At 47.5% G+C, this 12,221-nt stretch overlaps 1 protein-coding gene across 1 annotated transcript in view; it reads left to right on the forward strand.

Moving 5' to 3' along the window:
* Positions 1 to 2,655: 2,655 nt before the first annotated feature.
* March6 (membrane associated ring-CH-type finger 6) overlaps positions 2,656 to 12,221 on the forward strand; it is a 92,811-nt gene continuing 83,245 nt past the window's right edge. Inside the window, exon 1 of the mRNA XM_023704756.1 lies at positions 2,656 to 2,774. Within this exon, the coding sequence (XP_023560524.1) occupies positions 2,656 to 2,774 (119 nt within the window). The remainder of the gene's footprint in view (positions 2,775 to 12,221) is intronic.

The raw sequence follows: 12,221 nt of genomic DNA on the forward strand, positions 1-12,221 counted from the left end.
AAAAGGGGATACAGATGAATGTCCATTTTGTATCTGTGTATTCAAAATGGTTAGGATAGATATATAGTTACATCTCTTAATGATTAGAGGGATTTGTTCTAATGGTGTTTGTAAATAGAATATTATGTCCGCATCTTGTACAGCAATTAACCACTAGGAAGAATGTATGCAATGTGTTAATCATTGAAACTGTCCTGCCAGTTTGGTTTGAAACTGTCTCATCACTATTTGTTTATCAATAAAATAATGCAAAAAAGATTTACATATGAAAAAAAAGGCAGGAAAAGAACTGCTTCCTGCAGAATGAGAATGACCCATTGAGTCTGCAGTGGCCACAGGCTAACCGCAGTGATCTTTTTTCCTTTCCTTCAGGGTAACAGACATCTGGGCTGTCCTATCAATAACCGAGGAGATAGCTCAGTAGAATAAGTGCTTGACTGGCAAGTGCAAGGGCCTGAGTTCAATCCCCGGTTCTGCAAAAACAAACAAAAAAACACTAAAAACCTGATTTCATGTGAACGGACCTGAACACAGCTCTTCTGATTGGTCCTCAATGCAGGGCTTGGATCTGTGTGACTGGCAGGTCACCCTGTTCAGCCCCTTTGCCACACCCTAATCTCCTGCCTCGGCACTAGTGGAGGTTACTGGGTCCTCCTGGTGGGGTCCTCCTTGGACCATGTCCAGTGACAGAACAGAGTGTGATGGGGCTGAGAGGATGGGAACCAGGACTTGCTCTTGAGTGAGTACTGTTTCTGTTCAGGAGGATGAAAACGTGCTAAAGATGGGTCTTGGTAATGGTGGCGCAGTAAGTGGTTACATTAGATTTTCTTTCCTTCTTTTTCTTTTTTCTTTTCTTTCTTTTCGTTTTTTTTTTTTTTTGGCCGGGCAGCTGCTTATGCTGCTCAGCTATCTCCGCAGCCCCAGGAAATTTTCTTTTTCTTTCGGGGCTGGGAATTACCCTCAACTTTTCCAGACAGGCAAGCACTGTGCCACTGAGCTACTTCCCTGGCTACGTTAGGAAACTGTATACTGGACGTATTTACAATAAGAACAAGGTTTTCAGGCCAGCCAGATAGCTCAGCGGATTAAAGCACCTGTTTAGGCAGACGCAGGGCCCAGGTGTGCTGTGCCAGTGCTGAGAGGGCTATTGAGACCGGGCTTGGTGGCATGTCCCTGTAATCCCAGTGCTTGGGAGGCTGAAAACAGGAGGATCACTATGGATCTGATCTGTATAGTGAGACCCTGTACTAAACACACAAAAAATAAATAAATTTTTTTTTTCAAGTAATAAATATTTAGTCTTTTTTTCTGTATTTTAAGGAAGGGTCTACAGGGTGTTCAGGGTCTCACTACTAGATGGGACTCCTAGTGATCCACCTGTTTACAGCATTCCAAGAGCTGGGATTAAAGGCATGTGCCACCACGCCCAGTGTCAGTCACCATCTCAGGGAGCTCTGCAGGTGGGGCTGGCAGGGCAGGCCTGGGGATCAAACTGCGGCCCCTGCGCCTGCTTGCTGGTGCTTTAATCCACTGAGTTATTTGGCCCTAATATTTAGACTTATACACATTTTTTTTTTTTTTTTTTTTTTTTTTTTTACAAAATTGTAAGAGGGGCTGGGGATATGGCTCAGTGGAATAAATGCTTCCCTGGCAAGCGCAAGGGCATTAGTTCAATCCCCAGTTCCGAAAAAAAAAAAAAAAAATTTGTAAGAAAATACATCAATGTACCAAGATGAAATAGGAACTATCCAGCGCTAGTGAGGCTGAGGAAAACAACAACAAAAACGGATTAATTTTTTAAAAATTGCAACTTCGTGGAACCAGCCTGAGGCTAAAGAGTCACCAGGAGTTCAAGGCTAGCCTGTGCTACATAGTGAGACTCTGTCTCAGGAAAACAATATTGTAACTTCAGAAAAGTAGCGATGAGCAGATGATTCACAAAATTTGCTTGGCCTCTTTATAAGGTAATGGTATGCCAAGGTTCTGCCTTTATTTTGATGAATGCGCTGTGGTTATATAAGAAAATGTCTTGGGAATGTACTGGGAATTGAATCCAGGCCCTTAGCCCTAAGCTGCATCTTCAGTGCCTTTTTATCTTTCATTTTGAGACAGGGTTTTACTAAGTCCCTAAGTTTTCCAGAGTGGGCTCGAGGCTGAAATCTGAAGTGCTCTGCCACACCTGGCTAAGACACTGTCCTGTTTAAGTAAGAACTATGCACTGGAGTGTTCAGGCGAAGGAGGCGCCGTGTCCACAGACAGCACTCAGTGTGGAAAAATTAATTTACACAAGTTATACACGGAGGAGAGACATAACGGTAAAGAGAACGTGGCAACACGGTAGTATCTGCACACCGTGGGAAAAATGTATGTGGGGACGTGGACCTGTGTTGCAGTTTATAACAGCTTAAAATGAAAGAAGCAGTTTTAAAAGTCAGAGCCTTGCGTGATGGTGCACGCCTGTCATCCCAAGACTGGGAGGCTGAAGCTCCAGATCGCTCTGAATTCCAGGTCAGCCTGGGCTACAAAGTGAGCTCAAGGTCAGTGTGAACTACACAGCAAATCTCACCAAATAAAAACAATCAACCAACCAACGGAACAACAAGAACAAACCAAGCAGGACAAAAGCCCTGTCCCTGCTTCCCCACGTCCCTCGGAATGGGCCTTCTGGATCCGGGCGCTGGCGACAGCTACCCCGGCTTCATTCACTTGGCCCAGGGCTCCTCTCGCTCCGCGCCCCCCTCTGCGTCCACCGAAGCCGGGTTCTTGCACCTCCGGTGAGGAAGCGATTTACTTTGTTTATTTTGTTGCTAAGCAACACTGCCTACACCGCACCACCCAGAGAGGCCAATCAGAAGCAGCCAGCCCTCTGGGTGTGCTGAGCCGAGGCTGAGAGTGGGACCGGGAACCCCGCGCCCCGCGCTGCTGCACTCTCCGAGGAGGGGCTGGGCCAGGCCGTGCAGCTCTGCGCACCCCGTGGAAGCACCGCGAGCCACTCCCTGCTCCCCGGCAGCGCCGCCGCTGCCTCTGTCGCCATGGCAACTGCCTTCCCAGCTCAGGCGCCCAAACACGGCTCCGTGGGTGTCCAGTAGTGACCGGAGTGTCCCCTGCCACGAGTAGGAAGCCGATGAGGCACGTCAGGGAAAGGCTGACCCAGGCACAGTCATTTCTACCGACAAGGGGCAGAGTGGAGGCTGGGGGACTGCAGGCGGGGAAGGTGATCTGGAGGTGGCCCCCAACTTCCCAGCCCCCAAGGCAACCTAAAGACAGTTGGCAACTGACGGAGGCCGTCGGACGAGCTCAGGCAGAGGCTCGGGAAAGTTCCACAGACCGCGAGGAAGGCTCAGGTGCTGTCTGGAAGCTCCCTGGAGAAGGACACCCTGAAACCCCCGCGGCAGCAAGTCAGGGTAGCAGTGCTCCTGAGCCCAGGTAGTGCTGCAGGGCATGCCGTGGCCTCCTGGACTGGCTGCTGTGGCCTGGAACAGAACTCCGTGGGCAGAAGGGCCTGGCTGTGGTCTGCTGTGGTTTTGGTTTTTTGGGTAGCTTGGTTTGTGGGGCGCACCTGTCATCTCAGTACTCAGGAACTGAGGCAGGAGGAGCCCTATGAGTTGAGGCCACCTTAGGCTACACAAGGAACCTTGAGCAAGCAAGGCAAATGAACAAAAACCGAAAACAAATGAACCAAAAACCAAAATTTAAAAGGAAGGCGGGGCCAGAGAGATAGCTCAGTGGCATAAGCACTTGCCTGGCAAGTGCAAGGTCCCAAGTTCGATCCCCAGGAAAGCCAGGCAGTAGTTGGAAATCAGCTTTGAGACCTGCCAGCCTGCATATTTTCAGGGCCTAACAAGAGATCACACAGAATTGCATCAAAATAAAAAATGATCGCTTTCATCAGCTTACCGCACAGTGGTGACAGAGGCCAGGCCGCTTTAGCAATAAGCCTTTATTTCTCACAGTTCTGGGAGGTTTTGGAAGAGTCTAGACTGAAGAGCTGGAAGGTACAGCATCTGCTGAGCCCTTCTTCCTGGATTGCAGGCAGCCCCCTCCTTACTGTACACACACGTAGGAGAAAAGGAGAAAGAAGGAAAGCCAGCTCTCGGAGGGGCGCACGCTGCCCACCTGATCTAACCCTAAGCACCACTTCCACATCTGTCTACTGGGGCTGAGGACTCCAAGGTGCGAAGTGGCGGAGGCCAGGTTCAGTCCCCAGCAGTAAAGAAGACAAGACCACATCGAAAGAGATGCAGCATCACTGTTTAACTGTTTCCAGGGCGGGGTGAGCAAGGCCAGATCACTCCAAAGGTTCCAGTGTCTTCAGATGTAGGCTGTAAGGAAGAGTTTCACTTAGAGCAAGGACAGTTGTGCCTTGACTTACAGTCAGGCCACATCCCGGTAGCACACTGTGAATTGATCATGCCAGCTGAGCACGCATTTAATTCACTTTGCTTATGAACACCACACGCAGCTTAGCTGCTTCTGCCTGGAGCATGCTCAGAATGGTAAAATCAGCCTGCAGTTGAGCAAGCTCATCATACAAAGCCTAGCTCGTAATAAAGTACTGGATCTCCTGTTGCTGAGTACTATACTGGCAGTAAAAATGGAGTGATTGGTTTGTGTTTGTTTGTTTGTTTTCGGTACTGGGGATTGAATTCAGGATCTTGTGCTTGCCAGGCAAGTGCTTATGCTGCTGAGCTATATCCCCGTGGCAAAGTTGAAAAATTTTACACAGGGGCCATTTGTGTACAATTTCAAGTTAGAAGCGAAGATATCAGATGAATATTTATTTAAGAAGACTCAGGGCTGGGGAGATGGCTCAGTGGAAAAAGTTCTTCCCTGGCAAGCGCAAGGGCCTGAGTTCAATCCTTGGTTCTGAAAAGAAGAAGAAGAAGAAGAAGAAGAAGAAGAAGAAGAAGAAGAAGAAGAAGAGGAAGAGGAAGAGGAAGAGGAAGAGGAAGAGGAAGAGGAAGAGGAAGAGGAAGAAGAAGAAGAAGACGACTCAAGCTGTTGCAGTATTCAGGACGAGACCAGACGAAGGCACAGCAGCAGAGACACCTTGGAAGGCAGATAGCTCTATTACTCTGCACACTGGGGGACATCAAGGTCCAGATCACCAGCTCTTTGTTAAAGTAAAGTAGTCATTTATCTAGGCTTTCAGAAGGAAGTACAACAGGATTTGTACTTTGTACTCATAACCAATTTTATAGTTGGTTACATAGGCTGGGTACTGTGCTGCCAGGCAGCCTTCTTCCACATAAGCTAATTGGAGTTACCACCATAACAGGGAAGAATCAATCATGGTCTGAGACCAGGCACAGGTGGCCGTGGGGTGATCATTTTCTGGGACTTCACTGTCTTGCTCAGCGGCACGTATCCCGCACCTGGCTCCGGGAGCTCCATGGCTTGTTAAGCTTTATAGTTCTCTAATTATGAGAATTAACTGTGTTTCCCAGACTCATCCTTGAACAGTATTACAAATATGATAGCGTTAGAAATACACGATTGAAAATTTTATTACATTTAAAATAGCCCTACGGGGCTGGGAGATAGCTCGGCAGTCTAAGCACCTGCCTGGCAAGCGCAAGGACCCAGGTTCCATCCCTGGTACCGCAAGCTGTACCGGCCCCAGAACCCTGGCAGGCCATGCCACCCTGAAACCAGCTTTCTGGCCGGCCCTTGTAATTAATTTTTTTTTCTTTTTTTGCGTTACTGACGATTGAACTCAGAAACTTGTGCCGAGTTCTACCGAGCTACCTCCCTAGCCCTCCAGTGCTGGGATTGTGGGTGCGAATGCCATCCTTGCCCTGGGGTGGGTAATTTGCACACTTGCCAGGCAAGTGCTTATTCTACTGAGCTATCTCCCTGCCCCCCTCAGCGTTTTCTTCTGCTGCTAGGGACTGCTCCCCTCGGCCCCGTGGTACTCCACCTTGGAGCCAGCCAAATATGGATTGAAACCTCCACCAACTGTGTGCCACAGAAACCTTTCCTTCTTTAACTCTGTGTGTTGGGTATTTTGTCCCAGCAGTGAGAGAAGAGTAACTGAGACGTAGGCCAACCCTCAGAGCCTGTGCGAGGTTAGGAGTATCCTGCGGGGGCCAGCATTTTGCCCGCTACACCCACCTTCCAAAGGCAATGATATTCAGAAGTTCATAGTTCACCTTTGAAAATGTATGTTAGGGCCAGCCGGATAGCTCAGCTGATTAAAGCATCCAGAGTTCAATCCCTGGAGTGCTGTGCCGGCCCTGTCCCCCAGACACACTGAGACCACTGAGATGTGACTGAGATTGGGCGTGGTGGTGCATGCCTGTAATCCCAGCGCTTGGGAGGGAGGATCTCTACGAGTCCAATCTGTGTAGTGAGACCTTGTGGAGCTTATACTAAACACACACACACACACACACAAAAAAAAAAAAAAAAAAAAGAAAGAAAGAAAAAAAAAAGAAAAGAAGAGAAAGAAAGAAAGAAAACCAAAGTGTCCGTTGACCATACAGAGTGGCCGTGATGTCCTGGGGCTCAGCCATGAACGCATGCAGGGGAGCCCCACATTTATCCTTGCATTTGGGATTTATTGTCCTAGTGGCGAGATCTAATTTAGCATGGGAAACCTAACACTAATTTGAAGGATTCCTGAGCCAAGGGCACCACTGAACATCAACAGACTATGATGCGATTAGGAGCTTGGGCCTTTTGACAGAGATTAGGTCATAAGGGTGGAGCCCCCATGCATGCAATTAGTGCCCTTGTAGAACGCCACTCCACTGTGTAAAGTTTCTTTTTCTTTTTTTCCGGTACTGGGGTTTGAACTCAGTACCTCACACCTGACAGGCAAGGTACTGAACCATGACAAGTACATTGCTGTTTGTATTAGCTGCCCAGTGAGTTATATTTTATTAAAGTAGCTCAAATGGACCAGACGCTTGATGCAGATGCGCTTCTGCTCTCAAGGGGGGAACTGCTGCTGCGGCTGCCGTTTTGCTGGGAATCTCTGGGGTTGCACGGCTCAGCTGGGTCTTGGGATGTGTGCTCACCTCCAGTGATGTGAGGTGACCTTCAGAAAGACTCAGTAGGCAGGTGTGGGGACCACACTGGTGGCCATGCTCCCCTCTTGTAGGTCATCAGCACACTTCAGTAAGTGAAAGTAGCCCAGAAGTCCTGAAGTACAGATGCCTAGAAATTTTCAGCTGCTCTGCAGCCCTTCGTAGCTTATAACACATCCTTGCTTAGAAGGGGGAAACCATAGGACCCGTCCTCTGGAGTGCAAGGGCACGTGGTGCCTGCTCTCTGACCCTATTTGTGATTTGGGGACTGGTGCTAGCCCCCCACTCCCCTGTGCCCTCTTCCTACCAGGCACCAGCTCACCTGCTGCGTGTGGCCTCAGTCCAGGATGGAAGCATGTTTGTTCAAGAGTGATTGATCTTGCCGGCACCGCAGCTAGTTCAGGGTGCACAGCTGCGCTCCCCTCCCTCTCTGGGGACTCTGAGTCCTGCCTTCCTGTGGTTGGCCTTTGAGTCGGGGGTGGTACCAAGGCCACCTTGAGTCCTCACAGCTGGGTCCAGCTGGCTCTGAACTGACGGCGACACTGGAGAGTGGTGCTCGTTTTCCTCCTTCCATCTTCTCAGAACAAATTCAAGTCCAGGTCCAACATGTCACCTGGCAGACCTGCCACACAGGAAGACCTGTAGCAGCTGACCCAGGCTGATCTTGTTTTTGGCAGAAATAGACAAACAACACAAAGAGATTGTGGTTTTACCTCGCAGAAAAAAAAAATTGTGAGGGGCTTTCATTATATAAAGCTTAGGAGGTTTTCTAAAATAAATTTCGGTTTATGAATGACAAGAATGACAAAAAAGGACAAGAATATCTTTTTTTTTTTAGAAGAATATTTTTAGAGCCAGATATGGTGGCACATGCCTGTAATCCCAGCACTTGGGAAGCTGAGGCAGGAGGATTGTTGTGAGCTCAAGACCAGCGTGGGCTACAAAGTAAACTCAAAGCCAGTCTGAACTACATAGTGAGACTCTGTCTCAAAAAGACAAAACAAACAAACAAACAAAAATTTATAATGATAAATACAACTTCAAATTGAGCACTAATTTAGAAATCTGGCTATGCTGGGCGTGTCGCTCAGTGGCAGAGTATTCACCTAGCGTGAGACCTCAATGCTTGGTGTATTGTCCCACAGGTGACAGTCAAGAGTGGAACTTGATGTCACCATCTCTTTCAAATGCTCACACTCTGCGACACTAACAGTGGTACTGCCTGACTTCCTTGCTTTCTGATGTACTTCAAAGCAAAAAATGTATCACCACCTATGAAGATTCTAGCTAAGTATGTCAAATTTGAATCAAGTCAAGCCTCACTGTGTAACTTGTAGTTTATAGGAAACACAAAGGCAAAAGGGACAAGTGAAATGACACCGAGAAAGGTCAATCAGATGAGCCGAGAAGGAAGGATATTGTATAAAACAACCGTCCTGTGGCCAACTGGCACTGCTATCGGCACCCAACAGATACAGCGACCATTCGGGACCAAAGGAGGTGGAGACCAGCCAGCGGCAAAGCCTGGCACCCACGGAACCTCCGTGAACACGGCAAAGTTATAAAAGACAGAGCCGGTATAATTAGAGAACGCAAGAGTCCAGGTGCTGGCTAGGGAGATAGACAGCTCTGCAGCCTACGTGCCTGCCTGGCAAGTGCAAAGACCCGAGTGAGATCCCTGGTACCACATGCTGGACAGGCCCTGGAACACCGGGCACGCCATGCTGGCTCCAAGACTGGGTGTGGTGGTGCATGCCTGTAATCCCAGCCTTGGGGAGGCTGAGACAGGAGGATCGCTACTAGTCTGAACTGTGTAGCAAGACCCTGTATCAAATACATTCTTTAAAAAAAAAAAAAAAAAAACAGCCCAAATATTATTATGGCATGGTTATGGTTTTAAAGATTATTCTGATCCTGAGAGATACAGGTTACCATGTTAGGCCCAAGACACTTGAATAGTTATTCCCGGATGATACAGAAAAGGAAATCTATAGCTGAAATAAATGTCACTAAGTGTTACTAACTATGGTGTATAAATTAGGGTAGAGGTGTTCGTTGCACTTTTGCTTTACCTTTTCGTACATGGTGCCTCAGTTCACAAACTTAATTCATTCTACCCGATGTCAAGTCTGCAAATAGAAGCAAAATTTTGCGGAAAACTTCTGTGCACAAACTATCCACAAACAGAAGCTTTTGTAACCTGAGGTAATGCTGTATATTTCAAAGTATTTATAAATTGGGAGGGGGAAAAAGAAGCATATCTTGAAAGCCTTCATTTCAGTGGTATGTTGGGTTAAAAAATTTTTTTTTTTTAATGTATTTGGTACAGGGTCTCACTATACAGGTCGGACTTGTAGTGATCCTCCTTGTCTCAGCCTCCCCAGTGCTGGGATCATAGGATGCACCACCATGCCTGGTCTTGGTGGCCAGCTCAGTGCGCCCAGGGCAGAGCTGGTATGGCATTTGGTGCCAGGGATTGAACCCAGGTCCCTGCGCTTGCCAGGCAGGTGCTATCTCCCTGGCCTGATCTTGGGTTAAATTTTAAATAATTTTTTTTCTTTTCTTTTCTTTTTTCTTTGGTACAAGAGATCAAACTCAGGACCTTGTGCTTGCCAAGCAGGCATTTATGTCACTGAGCTATATCTGCAGCCTGTAAGTAATTCTCATGTGACTATTTTATCTGAATGTTAGGAATGAGAAACACATGGTACTTGTGTTGCTCAGTTTTCCACTGCTAAGATGAAATACCTGAAAAAAACAAGTTAAAGAAGAAAAGATTTTTGTCTTAGTGACTTTGTCAGTGCTGAGACAAAATACCTGTCCCTCACAGTTTAAGGAGGAAAGATTCATTAAGGCTCACAGTTCACAGCAGAGCTTTCAGTCCACAGTTAGCCAGCTTCAGGGCAGGGCAGCATGGCGTCAGGGCGTAACAGAGGAAAAACAGTCCATGGTATGGTGACAGGAAGCAGACAGGGATCAAGGAAGGAGGAGGGAGACAGACCCTGCCAGGCCCCACTTCCTCCAAGCAGGCTTCCCCTCCAGCCCCACATGTAACAATAAAGTTCTCCAGGCCACAGGAACCTCCTCATGCCCCTCATCCCTGCTCAGGAGGCTTTGGGAGGACCTCCAGGTGCAAACTGTGACACTTTCCATCCACGCTCAACAGGCTGCATAGCTTTGAGGGTTGTGGTGAGTCAGAAATATGATGGTGGAAATGGGGTTGGGGGGGGAGACAGACAGACAGACAGACAGACAGAGAGAGAGAGAGAGAGAGAGAGAGAGAGAGAGAGAGAGAGACACAGACAGACAGACAGACAGACAGACAGACAGAGAGAGACAGAGAACCAGAAAGGAAATGGCCTGGGATAAGAGAAACCCTCCAAAGGCACCTCCTGCCCAGTGACCTACTTCCTCCAACTGAACCACCTCCAAGAAATCCTTTCACCAGCATCTAATCACCTTCCGTAAGGGCCACCTCTGAGCACATGCAATTTCCCGGAGACATTTGACGTTGAAATCCTAACAGTGCTCCACTTTGACTATCTGATTGGACACAGTGCCTGTCACTGTTGAGCAATCTGCTCAAGTACTGAGAGTGAACTTATTACAATCAAGAAAGTCGAATAGAAAAGCCGAGACACATGATGGGGCTACATGACAAGGGTCTTCAGCTATGGCACGCGCTTGTCTTTTCCCAAGAGAGACATTCACACTCATGCTGCCGTCATAGCAGCACCGGGGACGCCCTGGAACAGCACAAGTTACTTGGTCACCCAACCTCTATGGACACCCTGCTGCCAGTTAAGCCCTCCATTGCTCTCAGGGAAACATCAGTCGGCACCTGTCCTGGGACATTAAGGAGTTCAGGTCACAGATTCCATCTTGTATGCGAACGACAGGGATGGTAAGGTGTAGAGCTAAGACCTTGGCTTGCGTACACCTTAAAAATGTATGCATACTTCATCTGACAACTAAAAATGTTCATTTAAAAAACTGTTCATCTCTTATGTAGTTTTGTCTTTTTGAGACAGGGTCTCACTATGCAGTTCAGCCTGGCCTTGAGCTCACTTTGTAGCTTTTTTTTTTTTTTTTTTTTTTTTTTTTGCAGAACCGGGGATTGAACTCAGTCCATTGTGCTTGCTAGGCAAGTGCTTATTCCACTGAGCCACCTTCCCAGCTCTCCATGCTAGCTTTGAACTCCCAATGATCCTCCTGCCTCAGCCTCCCAAGCACTGGGATTACAGGTGTGCACCACCATGCCCAGCTTTCACTTCATATTTAAATGGTGGCAAAAGATGTATCTCCAGTAAAAATTGATATTTTACAATAGATATTTTGATATATGTCCATCAGCAGATGGACGGGGTGCACACAATGGGGTATCACTCTGTGAAACAGATACATTTGAGTCATTTGCAGGAAAAAGAATACACCTCGAGATGATAGTATTAAGTCAAATAAATAAGAGACATCGCTTAAATATTGCATGGTTTCTCTTACGTTGAGAACCCAAAGTATTGATAAATTAGAGTCAGGCGTGGTGGCACATGCCTGTAATCACAGCACTCAGGAGGCTGATGCAGGACAGTTGTGAGTTGGAGGCCAACTTGGGCTACTACTGTGAGACTGAACACAAAATAAATGGATAGATAGATAGATACAATGAAACACAAAAAATACGTAATAGGAAACAGGAAGATGTAGTTTTTGCAGATGGGAAGAGAATCAAGAGATAGAAGGAGGGGACAAAGGGGAGGTGAAGGGGACATAAGAAGAATGAGCATGCTTTGAGCACACGTACCAACTCCCCATGAGGAATGCCTTCGTTATGCATTGAAAACACGTACTAATGAAAATAAGTTAAAAAATAAAGGGCCCAGACCAGTGAAGGAAGCAAGCAAGCAGGGAAGGCCCCAGTGAGAGGAGCTGTCTGAGATGCGTCTCGTAGCTTCTACCCCTGAGGCCCTCCTGGGAGCTCTCTACTGCCTGCTGTTTGCTAATTCTTGCTCGGTGTATTGTGGCTTAATACGCACAAGCACACACATGCACGCACATGCACACATACTTCAAATTTCCAAGGGCAGTGAACCACTGCACAGGCATATTCTTGCAGAGAAAGTTCATGTTGGCTTTTTCAACAGGTTTAGTACTTTCTGTAATCCAAGATGATGATGATGATGATGATGATGA

This window comes from Octodon degus, unplaced genomic scaffold (genome assembly GCF_000260255.1).
Source record: "Octodon degus isolate 3935 unplaced genomic scaffold, OctDeg1.0 scaffold00008, whole genome shotgun sequence".
In the NCBI taxonomy this organism is placed as follows: domain Eukaryota; kingdom Metazoa; phylum Chordata; class Mammalia; order Rodentia; family Octodontidae; genus Octodon; species Octodon degus.